Raw genomic sequence first — 27,034 nt, 5'->3', positions numbered from 1 at the left:
GAACTGTAGATTCTGGGATTTTATAAAGCCTCCCCCCCCGCCCCGCTTTTTAAAGTTGCTTTTTTGAGGTAGGGGACGAGGAGGTCAGAATGTTTAGAGTCTGAGTCTTCCAGTTTAGAAATATATTCTAAAAATGGTAAATAGACTAAGGCCCTCTGTTTGCTATTTACTACAGAACTGGGTATTCATTTCAGAAATCAGCTACATTACCGTCCGTCACTCAGTGTGACAGAGAGATGAAGGAAACAGAGCACTAGCCCTGCCTTGGGGAGTTACAGTTGACGCTTCTGCTTTTGCACTTGACTCTCCTAAGAAACGGGCCCATCTTTCCCTTTAGTTCTTTCCCTTCAGTTTCCTTGGCAAAACTGAAGAAAAAAAGTCACCGTCAAACCTGAGCGCATCCCCGAGGCCTTTCCACTCCCCTGACCCGGAGGCATTGGTCTCGGCCAACCCCCCACCCCCAATTCCAAGCTCTTTTCACAAGAGATTGCGGCAGGGAGAAAACCACTACGATGAACGATCTAGGCTCAGCCCCTTTCCTTTCGGGGCCTCCCCACAGCGCGAGAACCGTGTCCCCAGTGGCGGCCCGCTCCCAGCCTTGCCCGTTCGCGGCCCTCCGCGGGCCCGGGTCCTCGAGCGCGCGGGCTGGGCTGGCAGCCGAGGGAGCAGCGCGGGGTCGCGAGCAGGCCAGGGAGGGTGGCAGAGGACTCGGGCTCCGAGCGGGGGGCCGAGCTCGCTCCGGGGTCCCGCGCCCGGGGGCCTTGGCCGAGGGGGAGGCGGGGAGGCGGGGCGGCGGCGGCGGCGGCGGCGGCGGCGGCGGGAGGGGGTTGAGGGCGGGGCGGCTGGCGGTTCCGCGCCGCGGCTTTTTCTCCCGAGCGCCCGAAACTCTCCCCGCCCGCGCCCCGCGCCCTCGGCGACCCCAGGCTCTCGCACCTAGTCCCCGGCCCGCCCCCGGCCCGCCCCGCCTCCGCCCGCGCCACCCCCACAGCCGGCTGCCGGCCGCGCTTCTCTCGGTTACAAAGGAGGGAAAATGAGTCGGGCGGCGGCGGCGCGGCGCGGGGCCACCACGGCGGCGGCTATCGCGGCCGCCCCCGGCACCACGTAGAACGCCCCCGCTCGTCCAGCCGCGGCCCAGGCCAGAGTGCAGCCTGCCTCTCGCCGCTCGCCTCCCCAGCCCTGCGCGTCGCCTCGCGGCCGGAGGAGGAGGAGGTGGAGGAGGAGGAGGAGGAGGAGGAGGCGCCGCCTTCGCCGCGCCGCGCGTCCTCGCCGTTGTCTGCGCTCGCTCTGGACCAGTTTGGGGAAGTTGGTCGAGCCCCGTGTCGCCCAGATGTGCGACCTCATTGAGCCGCAGCCGCCCGAGAAGATCGGCAAGATGAAGAAGTTGCGGAGAACTTTGTCGGATAGTTTCAGCCGCATTGGTGAGTGGCGTGCTGTCCCGGGCACCCGGCCCGGCGCCCCCATGCCCGCGCCCTCGGCCCCGCGCTTCTGGCACTGGCGGTGCAGCGGCCACCCGGGACTGGCGTGGGGGGCGCTGCGCGCGGAGGGTGGAGGGAACAGTGCCCAGGACCTGCGGGAGGGCGACGACAAAAAGGAGAGACACCTCTTTCCCTCAGGACCTGAGGGTTTATTTGTGCATGATCTTAAGCCTACAATTTGGGTTCCCTCTCCTCGCCACTAGCGCTCCTGCTTTCGCGCCCGCCGGGGACAGGCGGCGCGGCCGCCTGGGTCACCAATTTTTTTGCACGCAGGCTTTGGTATTGGGTGTTTGGTCAATAATTTAGCTTTGTAAATTGGTGAAATGTTGAGTTTGTACCTTGGTATTGTTTAACACATCCAACCTAAAGAGAAGTGGGACAGATACCTTGGGACCTTTTGTTCGGTACTTCGGGTCCTCGAAAGCGAGATTTGGGCGTTCAATCTCGAGTCCTCTGAATCTTTCCATTGCTGCAGAGAAATTCGCGCCGTGAACTTGTCTGAACATTTAGGAATAAGTCCCCCAAACTTCTTCCATTTACTAGACCAAGGCTATTGTCTTTAACGCAGCCAACCAATTGACCGACAGATAACCGACCGAGAAATGTTTAGGACATTTAAGAATAAATCCATGTCACGGACTGTAACAGGGTGACAACAGTGTCACGTGGAATGGGTGGTTAGATTTCTAGGGTTGGCCATGAAAACCCCTTTTAACCTTAAGACGGTAGCTATCTTCTCTAACGTCTTAACTTTCATTTACACAGGTAACTGCTTTCAGCAAGAAAATTGTACAAAATAACCCCTCAGAGACCCTAAGGAGCCTCTAGCCTTTGTTTCACTTGTTTAGCATGTCATCCATGTTAATGAAGGTGTTAATGGAAATTAAGCATAAGGTGCTTAATTCCTTAAAATAAAACCCTGGAGTGCATATGAGTATTGTCCTTGTCCTTCCATCCATTCATTTAAAAATCATTGTATAAGTGCATCGTGAAATATGCAAACTTTCCTCAAGTCAAAAAAATGTTTAGCCTACTTTTCTTGGTTGTCTTTTAACTGAAAATTCCATATTGGTATACATAATCTTTCCCAAGATGACTGTAAAGTTATGGTGTGAAACCAATATTTAGCCCTGTTTTTACTTATTTTGTGTGTGGGATATTTGCAATTTTACTCTTAGGAGTTAGGGATGTGTATGAAGAGCCCCTGCATTCAAATGAAGTTTGAAGCCAAGAAGAGTGTGAGAAAGCAAGGTGTTGAGTAGCTGTGCTTTATTAAGGAGGATGTTTCAGCCCCTGACCCAAACTATCACAGAGGCGGGTTCTGGAGTCCATTAAGCCCTGTTCTATAAGGCATTAACTGTATATTTACTAATGCTAATGTCTCTGTTGGAACTCTTCCAGTTTTGTGTTAAATAATTCATTGCAATTGAACCTCAGTAAGAAACCAAGGACATTAATATAAAAATTCCTTATGTTTAGGTAATTTCAAGGTTTTGATCGACAATCAGTAAAATTTAGATTAACTACAATGCTGGCAAATGGGGTATTATAGTTAATTGGATTTTCTAGCTTACAGAGATTTAGTGATGTGAAATTCCTTTTGATTACAGCTCTTGTTAAAATGTCTTCTAAGTTCTAGTAGATTTTACTTCCTCCCTTTCAGAAACAGTACAGTGAAGTGATCATAACTGATTATTTCTTGTATTGATGGAGGGTCATGATTCGAATAGCAGATCTCATTCTGGAATACTGTAAAAGGAGATAAAGAGGTTTTAAGTGATTATGATTGTATCACAAGCTCAAGACATTCATTAGAGTAGCATTACAGAAAGTAAGTCTTTGTTATCTTTGTAGTTTTTGAAGTTTTATTTGTAAAATCAAAAAGCATGCAATCAATCTGATTATTTAAGGATTATTAAGGTGCTGGAGGCTGTTGAATTGAGGCTTTATTGTGGGATTACATAGTGCATAGATTTAAAGGTGTGGGCTGTGTGTCAGATGGACTAGGATTTCTGGTGTTGCCGCTTCTAGTGGAGTGACCTTGGACAGGTCCCTCACCTTCTGAACTTCAGTTTTTCAAGTCAGTTTTGTTATTGGCATTTAGTGAAATAATGCATATAATGTCCTGTGTTGTATGGAATAAAGACTCAATAGATGTTCATAATGTGTTATTATCATTATTGGTGATTACAACATGCTGACGTATGGATCTTCTAGGTGGAAAGCAAGAGAAGTAAGAGAAGTGACCACTGACTTTACAGTGTGGCTAACCTGAAAACAGGATGGGTTTTGGAGTTAGGCTGATTTGGGTTCGAATCCCATTTTCCTTGCCTGCTGTGTGCCTTGGGCAACAACTAGCAGAATTTCCTTAGATCCTAGAGTCCTTATCTGTCAGTTTTCTTAAGGTTGTTGTGAAGATTAGACCAGATAAAATACATAAAATATCTAGTGCAATATCTGTCACATGGTGAAGATCAATATTGGAGGCTGTTATTATTCCTTCTGATTTCTCTGTTTATCTCCTATCTTCCTCATTTCTTCGTTGGTACTTCATGAGGCGATCAAAGAGTGAGTGGTTTATTCCTGCTGAGTAATCCAACATCTCAGTATATTCATTCCCTTTAACCAATCTACTCCGGCTTTTGAGATAAACATACTGACTTTATTTTGCTTTTTTAGTATGATTCAGAAGTGTAGTTTGTTATATGGTAAAATATACAGTATCATCGTTTAGCCATGAAAAATTAGTGATCATCTATAGAAAATGAGGACAATCTTTGAAAGTCTATGATATTCATTAATTATGGATTAATAATCCATTATTATAAAAGATTAATAAAAATTCTAACTATACAAAAGCGACAATGCTAATGTTTAATTTACTCACACATGAAAGATCAGGCCAACTTTGTCACTGCCCACCTCAAATACAGCTGATCTGAGATTACTATATTATAAAAGGTCTAATAAAACACATTGGCTTTCAAGCCATAGCACTCTAATTTACTACATCTGCCAGGGAGTGACTATAACACAGCTATGGTTCTTTTATACGATGGGTGTAATTGAATTTCAAAGTCATCCATTGATTTCAGGAATGAGTATTTATGGTTTTCTGCTAAATAGTGTCAGTGTGTTCACTTATTAGGAATTACTATAGTTGTCTCACGCTTTTTTTTAAAATTTAGGTTAGCATAAACAAAGACAAATGGGAACTTAATTGTTTAAAAGATTTATATTAAAATTCATTTCCTCTTTTCTTTCATTGTTTCTTTTTTATTTTTGAATGATTGCCTAGAAGGAGAAAGGCTTTCTGTAATATCTCGTGTAAGATTAAGGTCGAACTGACATTTCTTCATATTCATTTGAATGCATTTCTTCACACTTAGTTGGATGATCTTCTAGAGAAAGGAAGTTTATACTCTGCGATATACGAGATGAACCTTACGTATACCATTTCTTTGAAAGATGCAGTTTGTGAGATAACTGAATAAAAGGAAGAGGCTATGGTTACACTGAATTTGGGGGTTTGTTACCTTGTTCTGTAAGAGTGTAATTTTAGAGTCCAGCTGTCACCTGATAAATCCATTCTGTCAAAAAGAAAAATGTAAGGTTAAAGGTTCAGAGGCAAAATTTAACTATTGTACCATATCCTCTCCCAATGTAGTTTCAAAAGATTTTAATTTGAAAACTGTGAAATGGAATTTATGATTCTTTCATAAGAGAGAATAGTACATGGTTTTCATATGCCAAAACTTTAGTGTATCTCAAAGGGTAAGATGCTATTCTTTTGCCTTTGAAGTGCAACTCATTAATTCTGCCAATAATTATCGAGTACCTCCTATGTGCTAGATATTGTGCTGGCATTCATATTCAGTGACCATTGTTACTGGTCCCTGTCCTCAAGGACTTTAAGAGAAGACAGGCCAGTGAATGAGCATGGACAAATTCTACCATGAAGATTAGCATAATTTGCTGTTGAAGTACATAGGAGGGGATACCATTTTAGTCTTGGTGAGATCATGGAAAAACTTCTGGAGGGAGCAATGTCTGAGCAGAGGACTGAATAGAATACCTGATTATCTTAGATGGCTTAATATATGCCCCTTTGTTAACCCAGAAAAATGTAATATGCTTGTTATTCCATGATATCCTTGAAGACAATTGTGGGTTTGTATTACATGAATAATTAATGACAATCAGAGAATGTAATCAATAAGATGTTGTGTGCTTGTCTAGGTCAGAGTTTATTCATCAATGACCTGATAAATATTTGGCAAAGACATCTTTAATTGGTCTTTTTTGTTACCACTGACTGCTGTTCAGGGAAAGGATACAACATTTAAAAGAAACTATGCAAGGTGTCAATCTAGCAATGAAGAGTTCAATGAAAGGGTAGACTTCTTGGTCTTAAAATATTCTCCCCTCTGGTGTCCTAGGCTTGAGAATAGTGTACGGGGGAGATAATCTGGCTTCCTGCTCTTTATATCTTAGGAAATACACCTGCAACAACCCTTCTATTTCCTCCTTTTCTTTCTACCTACAGATCCCACCCCTTTATCCAGAATGTTGGAGGAATTGGCAGGACTTAGGTGGCAAGAGAGAAATAGTCCAGTCTGGGTGTTAAAGACATTCTGGTTTCTACTCTCCTAATCTCTGAACTTGAGGGTCTTCGTTCCTTGTTTGCAATTCCCTGAGAGAAGTTATCAACTGTAGTTCTTACTGGTTGCTTTGCTTAGGAAAACCCATGGCTAAATCTCTAGAACTTTTATCATGTCCCAAGTAAAGAAGATATATTTAAATGTCTGTGCTGTGAATGATAAGCTTGCTGCTGTAGCTTTGCACTTTGCATGGCAGCAACATAATGTGTTTTACCTTAATCTTTGTTAAATGAGTGAGGTATGAGGCTGTACAATAATTCACTTTGTATTTGAAATCAATGAGCTAATCATTTCCTATTCCAAAAAATTGGGTTTTTTTAAGATGGAACAACTTGTTTATATTTATGTAGGTCACTAATATTTTATAAAGGAATCACTAGTCAAGTATATTAATTAAAGGACACGCCTTGGGTTGAGAGAGTGAGAGGTATAGTTTAGTAACATTGTTGACTGATATTTAAAGAAAGCCTTCTGGATTAGAAGTTTTATATTGTAAATTTAAAATGTCACCATTAAGAATCACCTAGGATCTTCTACCTTTCTATCCAAGTAGGTTATTTTATTTTATTTATTTATTTGGCCACACCAAGCAGTTTGTGGGATCTTAGTTCCTCCACCAGGGATTGAACCTGTGCCCTTGGCAGTGAAAACGTGGAGTCTTAAACACTGGACCACCAGGGAATTCCCCAAAGTAGGTTATTTTAGATTTAATATAAATTAAGTCAAATACATTATGTAATATGGGTGAGTAATTGAATGCAAGATAAACCATTTGAAACTGGGACAAAGATCTGTCTTCTTATTTTCCATTCGGAAGAAATGGTTCTCTAATAAAGGAAGTAGAGAAAACTATTACAAGATCAGTTTCTTAGGCAAAAGGGGAAGACTAAGAATTAAACTTTGTGAAACATTTTATCTCCCTTGACCTACCCTTTTCTGCCTTAACTCATCACCACAACCACAGACTTCTTGATGTTTTAAAAAGACAAATTTATAGAATGACAGAGAAAACAACCTTTGCAAGATTGCTAGACAGTATAATATAAGCTTTGATGCGATGGCTTCAGTTTAGGCACAGGACTTCTCTCAGAGCCTAACTGCCAAAACAATTTGTTTTCCATTGCTTTGGTCAGAACATAGCTTTCCAAGTAAGAGCTACACAAGCACTTCTATCCTGAATAGAACTACCCAGTATAGACCAGTAAGCACTTTTGCACAATTCTGTACCTCTGAAACATTTCTCCAACTTGTGTTTTCAGCTAAATTCACTCCTTTGTGTATTCTCCTTAATCTGAAACATTCTAAATAATTGTAGGGTTTAAGGAACTAGGTGTTTGCCAACTATATATATGAAATACTTCTCTTTCTCTTTAGAGTAATAAAATTTCAATTCTGAAGTCATGAATATTTAAAATAAATTTTAAGTATTTGCTAGTACCTATAAAATATTCCACATGTATTGTTTCCTTTGGTGTGATACTTTGTTAGAATAGTTATCATGTTGAAACTGTTTGAATTACGTTTCTGCAGTGCTTATTTTACACACTTGATCTTTCATCATCAAACTTAAACTTCTCGCAGTATGAAAATCTCATTCTGGGCACTGTGCAGAGTGGATGTCTTCCTGACAACTGGTTTGGGAGGTCCAGCCACCATGCATAATGATAGACCAGCAAACGCCAGAAGTTTAAGGGGAAATTTTTTTAAGATTACTTTTTGATTCTTTAATACTTTCATTAAAACATTTTCCTACTAAAGAAGAAATAGAGGAAAGATATGCATACTTCTTTTCCACAGCTGGGAGGATAGTTCCATTTACATATTTATGAAAGTGTCTCACAAAGATGCGTGCTGTGCAATTCTCTCTCTCATTTGCAGTTTTCACATTTATATCATAACATTGTTATTCAGGTTGGGGTATGATTTTACTTTTTGAAATGAAAACACCATACTGCTTTGGGTTTTTTTTTCTGTTTTTTAGAACTTAGATACTTAGTCTCTGAGATGTTTCACAATAACTGTTTCCTTTCCCCCTTTTTTTTTATAGCTTTGAAGAAAGACGACACCACCTTTGATGAGGTAGGTTAAATTTCCTCATCTAATGTTAGAAGTATTTAATTACAGCCAGGTAAAGTCAGTAGGTGCCAACTTTGCACTTAGAAACAAACAAACAAAAAAATGCCTTAAAACAAAAAACAAGCCATGGCATCTCTTTATTTAGTTACATTATGTTATTTTCCAGTTTTAAACAACCGTTCAAATTGAATTTTGGTATCAATCAACAGAAATGTGTCTTATGAAATTAATAAACAAAAGGCACCCGCAGGCCTTTGTTTTGTTGCTTTCCTGATGTTGGTAGTGCTGGTGAAGCCCAGTGTGATGTGTGTACTCAGGGCATGTCTGGAGCTGTTGGCAAGTTGGGCTCCACGGCTCCCTTGCAGCCCTCCTCTGAACTAGGGTATGATGCGATGTTGACGCCACATATTGTCTGTCAGACTCCCAAAGGAGGAGCTGACTTTTCCTGTTCCAGTTTTCCTATTCTTTGTATATCAGATCTGTCTTTATCTACTTGCCACAAAGTAGCAAAAAAGCCTGTTCAAGAAAGGCAGAGGGTTCCTGTGTAATTAATAACATTCTGAATGTGATTTTTCAATTGTACTCTTTCCTGAGTTTTTGGTAGTATCAGTGGGAATCACCAGAGGAATAATGTGTTTACAGAATGTTCTCAAGAGTGCTGTAGAGTGAAGTGTTTGTCACCATCCAAAGCCACAGTGACTGATCTGTGTTGTAAACTGGGCCATATATATACATATATATATATACACACACATACACACACACACATATATATATATATACACACATATATATATATGTATATATATATTGAGTGTTTATGTATGAACACAGATGTATCTACAACACAATGTGCTTATCCTGCAGCCTGATGAAAGCATAGATTAGTTTGGTTGTGGTTTGATTTGTTTTAACAGTTGCAGATTCCATGAAATATGCTACCTGTCCTCCCTCTGCTGCAGTGCTTCAGAGAGGAAAGGACATTTGTGCTCATGGAAAGTCCCCTTGGCCATGTGGCTGGCTGTGGTGCAGGACAAGAGCACTCAGGGGGAACCTGCTCCAGACTGGGATTTCTGGACGGGACCCATGACATTTGGCTCTCATGGTCTGCTGCTTTGTCTGTTGCACCTGTTCTTTTTTTCCCCCGGGTCCAGCTCTACAAAGCTGTGTGTCCCTGGACTCCAAAGCAACTTCCCCTGCCAGCATTCCTGAAACATCCTGTGAAACTTAGTGATTCTAGACCTGAAGCAATAAAGGAGTCTTTTCTTTCCCATCTGTAGTGGGTAATAATGATGTTCCCCTCTAAACCTGTATTTCTGGAATTTCTGCAGTGTTACTGAGATGTTTTTAGGAGAGTATTTTCTTTCTTCTCAGAAGAACTCAATGTGAGAATATTGGGCACCTTTTCTCTCTTCATAAGGAAAAGTCTCCCCTTTAATTATGTAGGTAATTTAAGTTTACATTAAAAAAAAATAAGGAAAAGGAAAAGAAAAAAACTCCCAAATCCTATTATCCAATTACAACCACTGTTGAATGTCCTTCTTGCCTCTTTCCTCCTGTAAAGAACAAACAAAAACAACCCCCCCAAACTATAGCCCATGTATTACATCCTACTTTTTTCTTTTAACCTATAATATATTTTTGCATGTTTTTACAGATGACTCCTAATCATTATTAGGAATTTAAAAAACCTTTTGTCTTGTTTAAACACCACCATTAACGATTGTATGTTATTCTGCCACGTGGCTGTGACATCAGCTTTCAAAAACACCTGAGGCTGGAACCTACTAGATGGAAGTTAAGAATGTATGAGTCAGGGCTTCCCTGGTGGCTCAGTGGTTGAGAGTCTCCCTGCCGATGCAGGACACACGGGTTCGTGCCCGGTCCGAGAAGATCCCACATGCCGCGAAGCGGCTGGGCCCGTGAAGCCATGGCCGCTGAGCCTGCGCATCCGGAGCCTGTGCTCCGCAACGGGAGAGGCCAGAACAGTGAGAGGCCCGTGTACCATAAAAAAAAAAAAAAAAAAAGAATGTATGAGTCAAACCCGTAACTACGTGCCCTCCCTTACCCCCAAGCTTCTGCAAAGCTGAAGGCCTGGATTTTGTAATTTGGGGCAAAATTATCCTTAGCTTTTGTGTGTGTGTGTGTGGGGGGGTACGTGGGCCTCTCCCGTTGTGTAGCACAGGCTCCGGACGCGCAGGCTCAGTGGCCATGGCTTCACGGGCCCAGCCGCTCCGCGGCATGTGGGATCTTCCCGGACCGGGGCACGAACCCGTGTCCCCTGTATCGGCAGGCGGACTCTCAACCACTGCGCCACCAGGGAAGCCCTATCCTTAGCTTTTATAAACTGTTTTCCTTCCTCGGCTAAAGGAAAGAGATTGGTTAGATACCTTAAGTCAGTAAATCACAGAATGTTCCATCTGGAAGGGACACTGGAAATCATGTGGCTGATTTCAGCATTTCAAAGGTGAAGGCACTGAGGTCCGGGGGCGGGGGGACAGGTAATTTTCAGTTAATCAGGGAAGACCCGGGGCCAGGAGCCTGGGAGACAGTCTTAGTAAAGACATGCTTGAGTGTAAACCCCAACTCAACCACCCTCTCAAGGGCAATCGACTTCCTTTCCCCAGGCCTTTTATAAAATAGAGGTGTAATAGTACCTCCCTTCTGAGGTTACTGAGAGGATTAGATAAGCTAAGTGTATAAAGGTACCAGAATAGTCACTGGCACATAGTAAATGTCTTATATTTGGTCTTGTCATTGTCCTTGTGTTTGTCATTGCCATCATTATTGATGCTCTTACAGTGACATCTGCCTTCTGTAGTTGAAGGGCTGCAAGGAGGATGGAAAGATTAAGTTCAAAATTAAGTATTCGGTCTGTGAGGAGAATTCCTTTCAGATATTCCCCTAAAATTCCATGTAAGACTTTATGTGATGATTTGCATATTAAAACTGTAAAAATATTGTCTAAAACACACCATTTTTTAGATTCCTTGAGAGAATGACTGCCTGCGTTCTGCTTTGTAGTCCCTCCATGTCTTGCACATGGTTAATATTCAATAAATATCTATTGAATATGAGTGAATATCTGTTGCAAATGAAGAGAGAGTGTTGATCCCAGGGTCAGCCAATGTGGATTCTCATTTGCCACTTCCTAGCTATTTGTGCAGGTCATTTACTTTACCCAAGACTCAGTTTTCTCATTTGTAAAACCAATCAGTAAAACTATGATCTTCAAGTTGCTTTCTGTCTTTAAATGCAGCATACAAAACAATCAACATAAAATTACGATTTTACCAAGATCAGAAATGAGTACTAGATCTGTGATTATATCAACAGGAAGTCACTGAGTTCTTCTGTGATCATCTTCAGATTATAATGGTAGATGTTTTCTTGAATTCGTTTCTTGATCTTCCACTTTTCCTGTCAGAGTTGGAGGACCTTACAGTCCATTGGAATGCAGTTAAGATTTGAGTCTTGGAATCTGGAGGCTGGGTCAGCTTCTTAGATATGCATGGAGGTGTGGCAACTCCTTACTCAGTATTTATGAGCTGGAGGGCTCCTTATCTCAAGGAGTGGCTTTCTCCAGAGTGCCTGGAGAGGGAGTGTAGTTGCTATTTCCTGACTCATGTAGAGGATTTCTCTAGGTATATGTAAATATTTGACTTTGAACAGAGGAGAAAAAGAATTATGGACCTGTTTGAAAAAACTATTTATTTATTTTTCCTTTTCCTTCCCTCCTTCCCTCTCTCTCACGCTTCTTACCTTCCTTCTTTCTTTATTAAAGTATAATACATTATATTAGTTTCAGTAATGATTCGATATTTGTATATACTGCAAAATGATCACCACAATAAGTTTAGTTCATGTCTGTCACTATACATAGTTACAGAATTTTTTTCTTGTGATGAGCACTTTTAAGATCTACTCTCTTAGCAGCTTTCAAATATGCAGAACAGTATTATTAACTATAGTCACAATGCTCTACATTATATCTGTTGGTCATCTTTAGAAAAGTGTTTATTCAGATTCTCTGCACATTTTTTAATAGGATTGATTTTTGCCATTAAGTTGTATAAGATCTTCATATATTTTGGATATTGATCCCTTTTGTATACACGATTTGCGAATATTTTCTCTCATTCAGTGGATTGCCTTTTCATTCCTTTCAACAATCCAGTTGCCTTGATGGTTTCCTTTGCTGGCAAATTCAACAATCCAATTGCCTTGTTGATGTTCTCCTTTGCTGTGCAGAAGCTATTTAGTTTGATGTAGTCCCACTTGTTTATATTTGCTTTTATTCCTTTTGGTGTCAAATCCAAAAATTACTGTAAAGACTAATGTCAAGGAGCTTACTGCCTATGTTTTCATCTAGAAGTTTTATGGTTTCAGGTCTTATATTAAGTGTTTAATCAGTTTGAGTTAGTTTTTGTGTATGGTATAAGATCGAGGTCCAGTTTCATTCTTTTGCATGTAGTTGCCCAGTTTTCCCAACACTATTTATTGAAGAGACTGTCCTTTCCTCACTGTATATTCTTGGCTCCTTTGATGTATATTAATTGACCATATATGTGTGGGTTGATTTCTGGGCTCTCTGTTCTGTTCCATTGATCTATGTGTCTCTTTTTATGCCATACTGTCTTGATTTCTATAGGTTTGTAATATAGTTTGAAATCAGGGGGCATGATACCTCCAGTTTTGTTCTTCTTTCTCAAGATTACTTTGGCTATTCAGGGTCTTTTGTGGTTCCATAAAAATTTTAGAATCGTTCATACTATTTCTATGAGAAATGCCAATGGAATTTGAGTCCATTGATTGCTTTGGGTGATATGGACATTTTAGCAATATTAATTCTTCCAATCATGAGCATAGAATATCTTTCCATTTATTTCTTTCATCGGTGTCTTTTTTTTTTTTTTTTTTTTTTTTTGTGGTACGCGGGCCCCTCACTGTTGTGGCCTCTTCCGTTGCGGAGCACAGGCTCCGGACCTGCAGGCTCAGCAGCCATGGCTCACGGGCTCAGCCGCTCCATGGCATGTGGGATCTTCCCAGACCAGGGCATGAACCCATGTCCCCTGCATCGGCAGGCGGGCTCTCAACCACTGCGCCACCAGAGAAGCCCTTTCATCAGTGTCTTATAGTTATCAGTGTACAGGTCTTTTCACCTCCTTGGTTAAATTTATTCCTCAGTATTTTTAATTTTTGATGCAATTGTAAATGGGATTGTTTTCTTAATTTCTCTTTATGATAGTTCATTATTTGTATACAGAAACAACAGATTTCTGGACATTGATTTTGTATCCTGCAACATTACTGAATTCATTTATTACTTCTAACAGTTTTTTGGTGGAGTCTTTAGAGTTTTCCATATCTAGCATTATGTCATCTGCAAGTAGTGACAGCTTTACTTCCTTTCCAATTAATGCTTTTTATTTCTTTTTCTTGCCTAATTGCTCTGGTTAGGACTTTCAGTACTGTGTTGAATAAGAGTGATGAAAAGGGCCATCCTTGCCTTTTTTTTTTTTAACATCTTTATTGGAGTATAATTGCTTTACAATGGTGTGTTAGTTTCTGCTTTATAACAAAGTGAATCAGCTATACATATACATATATCCCCATATCTCTTCCCTCTTTCATCTCCCTCCCTCCCACCCTCCCTATCCCACCCCTCTAGGTGGACACAAAGCACCGAGTTGATCTCCCTGTGCTATGCAGCTGCTTCCCACTAGCTATCTATTTTACATTTAGTAGTATATATAAGTCCATGCCACTCTCTCACTTCATCCCAGCTTACCCTTCCCCCTCCCCACCTTTCCTTTTATAACTGCCTTTTCTGCATCACATAAGTTTTGGTATGTTGTATTTTCTTTTCTGTTAGTCTCAAGGTGTTTTTTTATTTCACTTTTGCTTTTCTCATTGATCCATTGGTTGTTCAGTAGTATGTTGTTTAGTCTCTGCATAAAGTTGACCCTTAAACAATGTGAAGGTGAGGGGCACTGACCCCACACACAGTCAAAAATCCACGCAGAACTTTACAGTTGTCCCTCTATATCTGGGGTTCCACATCTATGGATTCAGCCAACCCAGATTGGGAGATAGACGGGGGCAATGTACATTGAGCTCAGTTTCTAGTCCATGTCCCTCTTTGTTATTTTGTATAAAGAGATATACCCAAGATAATAATACCCAAGATGGTAAATACAGCAGTGATTTTTATGAGAACCAGAGTCTAGGGGTTAGGTACAAATATGATTTGGGGATATTCCTGGTCATTCTTTTCCATCTTTTGAGGGTGGTGGAAGCTGTTGCAGTCTTTTCTCACCCTAACTGTCTTCATCACTGGGGCCTCAGTGTCTTGTGAATGATGTATTTCTTGTGTACAGTGTTCCAGCTTCAGACTTCCCTGACTTCCTCATCTAAAATATTAAATCTCAGTAACAGTCATTCCTTAGCCCTCTTGCTCCTGTTACACTCCCTCTATCTCTTCTTTGCTGGCTTCCAGTTTCCAGAGGACCCCTCCTCTGCCTGGCCTGTCCCATTCTTCCGTCCCACAACTCATCCTCCCTCCTTTGTTTCCTTTTCTGTTCACTCATGGTATATCACTTCCTTGACAGTATCCTCAGTGGCCTTATCCCTTTGTGCTTTGCTTGTAATCTACTCTGCCAGCTCTCGATTTTGACCTGGCATCTTTTCCTTTTTTACCCAGTGGCTGCCAAAAGCTGCTTGAGGAAATCACTCTGCAAATAAATTTATCATTTCCAGCCTTCGCTGGAACCCGAGGCAACTGTGCACAGTCTTGCACTGTGTGGCTGGGCTGTTTCCTGCTGAAACATTTCCACTTCCCTCAAACATTCTAGCCACCCTCCTCCACCCCTCCTCCCTTTACTAGATGACTTTTCCTCTCTGTTAATTTGCTAGAGTTGCCATAGAAAAATACCACAGACTAGGTGGCTTAAACAACAGACATTTATTGTCTCACAATTCTGTAGACCAGAAGTCCAAAATCAAAGTGTTGGCAGGTTTGGTTCCTTCTGAGGGCTGTGAAGGAAGGATCTATTTCAGGCCTCTTCCCTTAGCTTGTAGATGGCTATCTTCTCCATGTGTTTTCACATCATCTTCACTCAGTAAGTGTCTGTGTATCCAAATTTCCCCTTTTTATAAGGACATCAATCATACTGAATTAGGGGCTTACCCTACTCCAGTATGACCTCATCTTAATTTAACTAATTGTATCTGCAGTGATCCTGTTTCCAAATAAGATCACATTCAGAGGTACTGGGGTAACTTAAGACTTAAACATAGGAATTTTTGGTAGATACAATTCAACTGATAACAGCCTTCACCTTCTTAGAACACAATAGTATTACACATCAGCCCCTTGCCTACATATATACCTTATTTGCTCTAATCATACTTCTTTTTTTTCCCTGAGAGGAGGGTGTGTCTTTTTTCCTCTGCTGGGCTGGTTCCTCCTCCTATCCTCTTGATTCCTTTCCCTCCTTTCCACTCTAGAAGCTTGTGTAATTGATTCTTTCCTTTCTTATCTACGTTTCCTGTCTCTTCCCGTTTACAGGTATTTCAGCCGAGGCTCTGAGCATGGTTAAGTCTTCCCCGTCTCTTCCATCGTAATGGAAACCCCTGTGCTCTGTGATAATTTTTTCATGCTCTCCTTGAGTAGTTTGTCTGTCCCTTGGTTTTGGCTGCTCTGTTATTATACTCACGGCAGTGTGGATGGCTCAGCTTTCTGTTCTGTTCTGAACTCCAAACCCAGATATCTAGCTGCCCATTAGATGTTTCTGCCTCTGTATCTTATAGTCACCTTGATTTCAGTGCATACAAAAAACAGTTGACCCTTGGGACTTCCCTGGTGGCACAGTGGTTAACAATCTGCCTGCCAGTGCAGGGGACACAGGTTCGAGCACTGGTCCAGGAAGATCCCACATGCCGTGGAGCAACTAAGCCCGTGGGGCACAACTACTGAGCCTGCACTCTAGAGCCCGTGGGGCACAACTACTGAGCCTGCGCTCCAGAGCCCACGAGCCAGAACTACTGAGCCCATGTGCCACAACTGCTGAAGCCTGCGTGCCTAGAGCCCACGCTCTGCAACAAGAGAAGCCACTGCAATGAGAAGCCTGCGCACTGCAATGAAGAGTAGCCCCTTCTCACCACAACTAGAGAATGCCCGCGTGCAGCAACAAAGACCCTGTGCAACCAAAAATAAATAAATAAATAAATAAATTAATTAATTAATAAAAAATACAGTTGACCCTTGAACAACGTGGGTTTGAACTGTGCAGGTTGGTTCATACGTGGATTTTTTTTCAACAAATGCAGTTGGTTGAATCTGTGGATGCATAACTGTGTATACAGAGGGCCGACTGTAAAGTTATACTCAAATTTTTGACTGCACGGAGGGTTGGCATCCCTAACCACTGAGTTGTTCAAGGGTCATCTGTATTACTAATTCCTATATTCTCTAAACATGCACCTTTTCTCTTTCCTATCTCAGTGATTGGCTTTCACAACCACATGAGTTTTCAAGGCAAAAACCTGACACCATCCTAAATGTTCCTCCAAGCCCCACATCCAAGCTTTGGCTTAGTTCTTGTTCCCTCTGTCATGCCCATTCCCACTGCTGAAGTGCACATTCAGCCTCTCTTGTCTGGACTGTGGTAGTGTTCTAACTGGTGTCCCTGCCTACAGCTTGCCTCCTGTTCCAACAGAATGACGGATCTGAAATACAAATCGTGCTATTCTCCTGCGTAATAATTTAAAAGCTCCCTGTCAGGGAACTCTACTCAATGCTCTACTGTGTGGTGACCTAAATGGGAAGGAAATCCAAAAAAGATGGGATATATGTATACGTATAGCTGATTCACTTTGCTGTGCAGCAGAAACTAACACAACATTGTAAAGCAATTATACTCCAATAAAAATTAAAAAAAAAAACCAAAAAAAACAACTCCCTGTCAACTGCAGGTTCAAGTCTAAATTCCTAGCTTGGCTTTCAAGACCTTTCATCATTATCCATCTCTCGCCTACCTTTCCACCCTTATCAAACAGTAATCTCTTACTTTAACACCTTTATCATCATTCCAGCTGCCACCACTTCAGTTCAGGACTTTATCGCTTTTACCTATTTTATCCCAATAACCTCTTAATTGGTCTTACTGTTCCATCTCTCAGTCCTCCACTCCAGCCTTCCCAAAACATCTTACTTGTCATTATCCTTTCCTAATCAGAGATTTGTACATCAGGTATTTTCAGTCAGCCCTCCCTATCTGTGGCTTTTGTGTCCATGGATTCAACCAACCTTAGATTGAAAATATTTGGGAAAAAAAATTCCAGAAAGTTCCAAAAAGCAAAATTTGAATTTGTTGCATGGTGGCAACTATTTATATAGCATTTCCATTGTATTTACAACTATTTACATAATATTTACATTGTATGTACAACTATTTACATAATATTTACATTGTATTTACAACTATTTACATATCATTTACATTGTATTCGGTATTATAAGTAATCTAGAGATGATTTAAAGGGGAAGGAAGGGGAAGCTGGGGGGGTTAGTGAGAGTAGCATTGACATATATACACTATCAAATGTAAAATAGATAGCTAGTGGGAAGCAGCAGTGTAGCACAGGGAGATCAGCTCCGTGCTTTGTGACGACTCAGAGGGGTGGGATAGGGAGGGTGGGTGGGAGGCTTAAGAGGGAGAGGATATGGGGATATATGTATACATATGGCTGACTCACTTTGTTGTAAAACAGAAACTAGCACAGCATTGTGAAGCAATTATACTCCAATAAAGATGTATAAAAAATATAAAGTATACGGAAAAATGTGTGTAGGTTATGTGCAAGTACTATGCCATTTTATATAAGGGTCTTGAGCATCCATGCTGATACTGAGGGACAACTGTATTGATGTCTGTTTTATGTTAGTCTCTGGATATGCTCAGAACCTGACTCTCAGTCTAGTCAGTCTCACAAGATTTCATCGCGCTGGCATTCGCAGGTTGACCAGCTCCTATCATCTTGCAGTGTTGGGCCTGGGCACAGATTCAATCTCACTTTCTCTTTATAGTAAGATTTTACATTACTTTGTATTCTATTTTACTCTTACGATGGTCATGTTTGCTAACCCTGGGTGATATGAACCTATCGCATGAGAGAGGTCTAGAAATTAACAGACTGTTCTCTGATCATGCCAGTAATCTGGTAAGTCATTATATTTAAAATTCAACATTTTGGATGGCTGAGAAAGAACCTCACTTCCTCCTTAATTCTCTCTTTGGAAATTTAGTTGAAATTTTCTGATTCTTAAAACTTTCTGAGCTTCAGTTTTTCCTTTCTATAAATGTTTGATCACATTTACCCTCTCCCTAATTGTGGTAGACATAATTACCATAATTATATCTAGTCCCAGACAGTGGCTAGAATGTCTGGGTAGTGCTGTAAAGATTCAGAGAGGAGGTGCATGTCACAAAATGCAAAATGTATGACATTTGGGAGAATTAGTCACATTTATATTCTTCATTCCCCAAAGACAGAATGTTACAGAAGTTGAAAGCATTGAGTAGCGTCCTGTCTCTCTTGTGGGCAGTGCATATCCTGACAAGGTAGGCCCATTAGAGTGTAGGAAGGTTCTCCTGTAAGGTGGCTGGTGTTCCCTTCCAGGCAGTGCTTTCATTTGCATGTTTGAATTCATTTGCAGAAAGCCGACCTTTGGCTTAGGAAGTCTCTCTATATAACCGAAGTACTTAGGATTTTCTTCAACAGGTACAAGATGAATCCAGCTATAGGCAGCACATTATGCCCATTTTCCTTCTGACTGAAATTGAGCCACTGATTCATAATCCTCAAATCCTTAAATGGCTTGGTTGTGTTTGAGATGGCCCATTTTTCATGGAGCCATAATGACAATTGAAATCAGCTAAGTCGAGGGGTGAGAGTTCTCTGAGGACTGGAATCGTGGTCTCCACTCGATCTGGAGTGTGATGACCTTTAGGGCATTGTGACAGACATTCCTTTCTAAATGATTCTTCTCTGAGGGATACATTTATTAAATTTTTTTTTTTTTTTTTTTTTTTTTTTGCGGTACGCGGGCCTCTCACTGTTGTGGCCTCTCCCGTCGCGGAGCACAGGCTCCGGATGCGCAGGCTCAGCGGCCATGGCTCACGGGCCCAGCCGCTCTGCGGCATGTGGGATCTTCCCGGACCGGGGCACGAACCCGTGTTCCCTGCATCGGCAGGCGGACTCTCAACCACTGCGCCACCAGGGAAGCCCTATTAAATATTTTTTTTTTTTTTTTTTTTTCTTTTTGCGGTATGCGGGCCTCTCACTGTTGTGGCCTCTCCCGTTGCGGAGCACAGGCTCCGGATGCGCAGGCCCAGCGGCCATGGCTCACGGGCCCAGCCGCTCCGCGGCATATGGGATCCTCCCAGACCGGGGCACGAACCCGTATCCCCTGCATCGGCAGGCGGACTCTCAACCACTGCGCCACCAGGGAGGCCCTAAATATTTTTTTATAGTCCAAAACACACTTAACTCTTCCTATTCTCTGTGTCATAAAATTTACAAAAGGCACAGTTACCAAAAATTGGAACCAGCAAAATGCTCTTAATTTTGCAAGCTTGATTTCTCCAGAATGCATCAATGTCAGGCTTCCTGAAGGAGCTCTTCCCATGGAAAGACAGTAATTGAAGGAATACTCACTTTTTCCTTCTGAGTCTATCTTACTTTCAATGTATAAAGTTGGTTCTGCTTATTCTTCAATTCTTTATTTAGTTTCTAAATTTTATTTTCTCTTTTACTTTTTTCTGCCTTCCTCCCTTCTTTCTTTTCCTCCCTCCTTCCTTCGTCTCTCCCTTTCATTCCCTCTCTCCTCCTCTTCTCCTCTCTCTGCCCCTCTCTATCTCCTCTTCCCTCCCTCCCTTTCTCTCCTCTTCCCTTCCCCCCTCCTTCCTCCCTCCCTCCCTCCCTCTGTCCCTCCCTCCCTCCCTCCCTTCCTTCCTTCCTTCCTTCCTTCCCAGCATGTGAGCCTGGGAATTTTCTTAAAAATATGTATTTTTTATGATCTCAAAGTATGACAGTACTCTTTACTACAGTGTTTCACTGTCTTGCACTGCAACATTATATGCTTAATTTTTAATAATGAGGTTAATAGTTTTTTCTTGTGTCTTTTAAATAGCTACTCTAAATTCTAAATTCCATGATATTAAATCTTATATGCATGCTAATGAATGTGTGGGGAAAAACTTTAAGGCTTTCATGGCCATATAGTTAAAGTAGAAAAAACTGCTTCAACATGTAATTGTATACTCAGCCTAAATTGTATCAGGTAGAGTACTTATTTGACTTTCCACTGATAGTTTTTTCCAGCCTGGAAAATCAGACTTTTAAGTATTGAAAGGGACTTGGAATTAGACCGAGAACGTGGGAGGCTCTCGGAGTCGTCAATTCCATGTGTTTTTCAATCTGTTGATTGTGTTTTCTCAATCTATGGATACCCTCATGTGAGATGTCTATAAAGTGTGATGTCTAGAACGTATCTTCATATTCAGTGTAGCCTAGCCTGCGTCAAACACATTGTTACAACTCTGTGTTCCATCAGCTGAAATATTGAAGTATGCAAATCATTTCCTTTAAAAAAATATAGAGCAGATTGATGTCAGTCTCTCAATTGTGTTTTGATATATTTTCTTGAGTGGGAAAGAAAGGGGCTGAGTTGCAGTTAGAGTACCAGGAATTTGGCATATTCCAGAGTTTGCCCATGGTGATGTACCAAGTATGAAATGATCACCCATGACATATGTCTTGGTGGAAACAAAATGAAGTATGTTCCTCTAGTCTGTTCCTTGCCTTAAGGCTGGGCTATGACCATAACTTAGTTACCTTAGAGCATTATTGTATTTTAAACTATTTTCAAAATAGGGAATTGTACCCGCTCTATAAAACAGTGATAGCGTGGAGGGTGGAAGTTTTCTAAATGCTCCCTGAATGAAGACTTTGGTGCAGGTTTCTTCCCTCTACCCCAAATCACACACCTTAAGAATATTGCTGCTGCAGTTAGCTTAGCACAGGTTATTTTTTGACAGTGTGTCATATCCTGCAAGTGGGTTTGATGATAAAAATGATTGAGAACCACTCTTCTAACATATCTATTACTAACTATTAGAAGTGAGTTGAAGATGGATATTGGTACAATCACATGCAGTCTGAATTTTTTTGAACAGCTCTTGATTTCAGATCACGCATCCTCATTTTTGGTTCCGAAAATATAGTCCTAGTTCTACAATTGTATATTTCTTAATATTACATTTAATTTTTAGGTATTTTAGCTAAAAGAAAAACTCAGTGATAAAGAAATGTTTAACAAAGAAGGGGCTAGGTAGATAATATTCTACAACAGATAAAAATGAATAAGAGTAACATGATTATTTTTCAATTTTAATGGAAATTGCATTAATTAAAAACATTATAGTTAAAGAAGAGGTAAGATTGATGAGATAAAATTGTATGTTAGTAATAGTCATTCAGGGCATGAATTACAGCATCTTTTGTGTTATAGTTGCTCATTTATTTTAAATCTTCTTCAGCTCTATAGCTCTTCTTATATTGTCTTCAAATGAATATGGTGGAGAATGTTCTGCAGTGCTTGATTCTCTTCTCCTAAAAGGCAGACTATTTAATTTTATAAATGAGCATCCTTGGGTCATTAGATATTGGGGTTCAGGTGTGCAGAAGGCTTGGTAACATATGGCCTGTCCCCAGGTGCCCTAATTTAGCTCAGAACTTTCCCCCAGAGGTTTGCATTACTTTATCTAAATGGTGTGTTACATGTACAACAAAAAGGTGCTTTGGTCATAAAAGGAAAAAATAAATAAATATGTACTTTGCAAGATACACAAGTCTGCCTTTACATTACTTTCTCTACAGTTATTAGAAAATAAAAATCTTAAAACCCATGTGAATGACATTAATTGGATGACCACAATTTTGGGTGATTCACTTTTAGTATCTACAGCGTTCCTTTTCTTTCACTTATGTTATTATATACACACACACGTGTGCACACACACACACATTTCTCTCCATTTGAATTTTTTTTTTCAGGCAACCCAGCATATTGACATCACCCTGGACTTTTTTTCTGGTTCAAAATTTTCCCTTCCTATCACAATTACATATTTTTCACTGAATAATTTAAAGATTTGCTATTAAGAAAAGTAAGTACGCACATTACAGAAAATTTATAAAATATCAAAAAGCAAAAAATAAAAATTACAATGTTAAGTGAAAGCAACCGTAAGTATGATCTCAGCTTTGTAAAGAATATGTTTCCTCTGCGTGGGGGAAACATCTGAAAAAAGGAAAAACAACAGAAGGATAATATGGAAATTGAGGTTCATTGAAGTTGTGACTTGCTCAAAGCCCCTCAGCTAGAAAGACGATTAATCTGCGATTCCAGCCTAGTCACTCTGACTCCAGTGTGTGCTTGGCATTTTACAAGGCTGCTTCCCAGGAGAAGGGAGAAACAATACACGGGTGGTACGGTGTGGTGTATGGCGGGTAGATGGAGAAAGGACCCAGAGTTCTTACAAAGATGCAACTGATGTTTGGTAATAATTCTAACAGATGAACGGTTTTCCTAATAAGGCACAAGAGTGAGTGAAAACCTAAAAGATTCCTTCAGTGGAGCTATGTCATTTTTGAGCCAAGTTATACTCATTTTACAGAGAGGAAACTGAGGTCCATACAGGCAGATTAAATAAGTTCCCAAAGAGAACGTGGTTGGTTAGTGTGAGATCAAGGAGGTCTCTTCTCTCAATTACTCTTTACATTTTAGATTTCAGTTTCATGCTTATGTTAAAACTGTGCTTGTATTGCTATTTTTATCTGTATATGGATGGGGATTGGATGGAATTGTTTTGAGATACAAGCTTGATCCTTGGTCGTTTAATACAAATTTCCAGTTAGACATTAGGGCACTGCCCATAGTGAAGGTTATGGAAGGTTAACTGTTGGATGAGGTACCCTGGATCACCAACCAGCCTGCCTACAGGTTGGTTGGAGCTGGGAGGCATTATGAGAGTGATGCTGGTATGTGTTTTAAGTGGCATGTTCAGAACATAATGTCAGGACATCTTTCAATGGGTGTACATTGCCTTCCTTAAACAAAGTAAAAAGTTAATATTGAACAGAAAGTGTCAGATGAGAAATTCATTTCTTTACTTCAAGGCCTGGCTATGTATACGCTTGGATTATTAGCTCGTACCTGTGAAGCGACTCTAGCTTCATTTTTATTTCATATTGTGACAACTGAAATGCTTGTGAAGGCTAAAAATACAGAGGAAACAGGCAGATCTTTTCAATAGTTACATCTTAGTAAGAAAAAAAAATAAGCTTGTAGGTGGGCATGGAGAGAGACACTGAATGCTTCTTATTCCTTTTTATTGGTAGGGTGGGTGCTGAGAAAAGAAACAGACCATTTCTTTCTTTCTCCTCTTCCTTATGCTTCCAATATCATTGTGTTTTCTTTTTTTTTTTTTTTTTTTTTCTTCCTTTTTCTCCTGAAACTGCTTGATCTTGGTGGGGACAGTCATCTCCATCTTCTCTGAAGCAAATGGTCTAGCTGCCAGCCACTGGGCTTTTTTTGCCCTGAGCTTTTTTCACAGTCCATGCACTGGGTCCAGTCAATGTAGTGACCTTTGTGGCTGCCTGTGCCATCCTTCCACTGTGACAGACCTGATTCTTTTCTGGTGCATGACTGGTGCAGGTAAGGGTAGAAGAAGGGCAAAGAGGCAGGCAGGCAAGCAAGGCAGATGCTTTATAATGACTGGCCCTGGTTCTGCAATGGGACAGCAGAATTATAGCCCCTAAAAAAAGACCTGAACTTCCTTATGCTCCCTACTGCGTTTCATGGACTAGTTGTGGCATGTATATTGTTTGATTTACTTTGTCTTTCTGCTTTTACAGCCAGTCGAGTTGGGACGTTTTGCGGACACAGACATAAAGAGTGATTTTTAGATTCTTCCCTGGACTTGTCAGTGGGCTCAGAAATAGGAGAATGTGTGCCTTCTTAGTATTTTTTTTCTTTTTTGATGAGAAGGAGCAGGGAAGTGAAAATCTCAAGAGAGCAGTATCAGTTTTCCGGTCAGCAAGCTCATTAAGTTAATATTTACTTTTAAAATGAATGTATTTGCCAGCCCTTCCTGCTGTTTGCTTGGGGACCATTTAACTCACATGTGAGAGCCTCTAACTGGTTTCCACTTCCATTGGGCATTTCATCTCTGAGGCCAGTGACTAGTATGATGTGCTGCTCCTTGTTTTAACACCTGTCTTTTTTTTTTTAAACTTCAAATTACATTTATCTTGAGACTAAAGGAAGGGAAAGAAATGAAACTTAGTTCTTCCCTGTTTCTTTGTGCCTGCTGCTCAATCTTGTTAAACTGATTTCTAATGACTCAATTGACACATATTTAGGGGTTTAAGAAAACTGGAAATTCGATTAAAATACAGCCTCAAAACTCAAAGATTGCATTTGAAAACTTTTGGTATTTTTATTGTTATTAATTCTAACACTGTTATGTATTTTTACACTGTAAAATAACACCTGATCATTAATGAAAAAGTTAAAAAAATACCGATGATATAAAAAATGGAAGTTTAAAAACTTAAGTTGTACATTTAGTAAGAAGTTTTCTTTCAATGCTATTAAAAAATATCCTTGGGCTTCCCTGGTGGCGCAGTGGTTGAGAGTCCGCCTGCCGATGCAGGGGAAGCGGGTTCGTGCCCCGGTCCGGGAGGATCCCACATGCCGCGGAGCGGCTGGGCCCGTGAGCCATGGCCGCTGAGCCTGCATGTCCGGGGCCTGTGCTCCGCAACGGGAGAGGCCACGGCAGTGAGAGGCCCGCGTACCACACACACACACAAAAATATATATCCTTTTCATAAGTTTACAGTTTTTTTTTCATTCCGGAATATAGGATATTCTTAACTATCGTTTAAGCCTTTTTTTAAAGCTAAAGATCTCTTCGTAAAGTATTGTAGTTTAAAAAATTTTTATGACCTGCTTTCTTTATTCAATAATGCTATTTTGAGACATCTTTTAGAAAATAATTGCTAACTAAGGATGAGAATGAATTTCTCTTGTTTCTGCTTTGCTCCTGTAGATTTTGACATGTTTATTTTGCATTTTGTTATTTTACTCAACTGTATTAGCTCCACTATTTTTCAGAGGTTTCCTTTGGGTTTTCTTGGTATATAATCATGTCATCTGCAAATGATTTTTTTTAGCTCTTCCTTTCCAGTATTACACGGAATGATTTTATCATTTTTTTTCCTCTTGATGCTTGTAACTTTCTAAATGAAGGCTATCATTTTTATTAGGTCTCAGATGAGTGTTTTTTCAAATTAAAAAATTTAATGAGCATAAGATAGTGATTATTTCTACTTCTCTAGATATTTAATAATCAAAGCGTCCTCAGAGACATGTCATAGTTTTGTTGGTGAGGTTTTTAAGCCTTCTGTGTTAGAGAACTGCCAATTATATTTAATGACTTGAAAGTTGTATTGAGGAATTCTTACATTTATTTTTGAAAGATAGAGAGATGCCTTTCTATTCGTTATCTTCTTGACATTCCTTTGGTCTTAAAAGTCTGTATGTTAAATGTTTCTGTGATGAAAGCCACAAGTGTGTCCTGCAAGACGTTGCCGTTAGCACAGGGTATTTTTAGAAACCTGAAAAATGTTTATGAACTTTTAGTGGGACCTCTACCACCATTTTGGGGATCAGCAAACATCACCAGTTTGGGGATGAGTGTCAGGAACTTTTGATTCAATGGTTGATGCGTTGGGTATTTTTTTTTTTTTTCCCTGAGATTCCTTTTATTTTCAAGTGGTTGGTGCTGGCTGTCCTGGTTGTTACTCTGTGTGCCCTCCAGGGCTGTGTAGCTGCACATCTCCACCCTGAGCTCTCTCTGAAGCTGGGTGGAGAGCGGGAAAACATAAGAACAGGAGCTTTGGGATCTCACTTCTCCTGTAGTCCAGCTGGGGTTCCCCACTCCCACCCTCCAGACAATCTTTGTGCACCTCCTTTTCCTTATCTGTACATCAAGGATCATGTACCTGGCAATGGTATTATGATTAATCAGATAACGCTTGTAAATCCTATAACAGACTTGGCACATAGCAGGCCAGCGTCCCTCATGCTCAGTGACATTTGTGTCATGCTTCTCTCCATGTGAGCCTTCACACGTCTGTAGGTCACATGATGGCTGACTTTATCATGGAACACCAGTGATCAAATTTTAGGAACCTCCTCATTTTAAAGATGGGGAAACTATGAAGTCCAAGCTGAGTCTTCCTCCTGCCACTGCTCCCCTTCTCCCCCATCTCAGTGGCCTTGCCATGACCCTGTGTTGACTGGATCTGGCAGAAAGGGAATGTCCACTGATGGGGTTTGTCAGCTCCATGGGTGGATGGGATTTTAGGAGACAGTCAGAGGCTCTGCATTTGTGAGCATTATTTTTTTTTAAATTAATTAGTTTATTTTTGGCTGAGTTGGGTTTTTGTTGCTGCGTGAGGGCTTTCTCTAGTTGCAGTGAGCGGGGGCTGCTCTTCCTTGCGGTACACGGGCTTCTCGTTGTGGTGGCTTCTCTTTTTGCAGAGCATGGGCTCTAGGCATGCAGGCTCAGTAGTTGTGGCACACGGGCTCCAGTAGTTGTGGCTTGTGGGCTCTAGAGCGCAGGCTCAGTAGTTGTGGTGCCCGGGCTTAGTTGCTCTGTGGCATGTGGGATCTTCCCGGACCAGGGC

General features: G+C 40.9%; 1 protein-coding gene across 1 annotated transcript in view; it reads left to right on the top strand.

The window, feature by feature from the left end:
• Positions 1-850: 850 nt before the first annotated feature.
• The window catches only part of CDK14 (cyclin dependent kinase 14), a 591,337-nt gene continuing 565,153 nt past the window's right edge, over positions 851-27,034 (top strand). The window contains exons 1-2 of the mRNA XM_081243419.1: positions 851-1,418; positions 8,184-8,215. Coding sequence (XP_081099545.1) covers positions 1,328-1,418; positions 8,184-8,215 — 123 coding nt within the window. The 5' untranslated portion in view covers positions 851-1,327. The remainder of the gene's footprint in view (positions 1,419-8,183; positions 8,216-27,034) is intronic.

Source organism: Mesoplodon bidens (assembly GCF_964165515.1).
Source record: "Mesoplodon bidens genome assembly, chromosome: 9".
Lineage (NCBI taxonomy): Eukaryota > Metazoa > Chordata > Mammalia > Artiodactyla > Ziphiidae > Mesoplodon > Mesoplodon bidens.
This window is presented reverse-complemented; position numbering and strand designations above follow the sequence as displayed.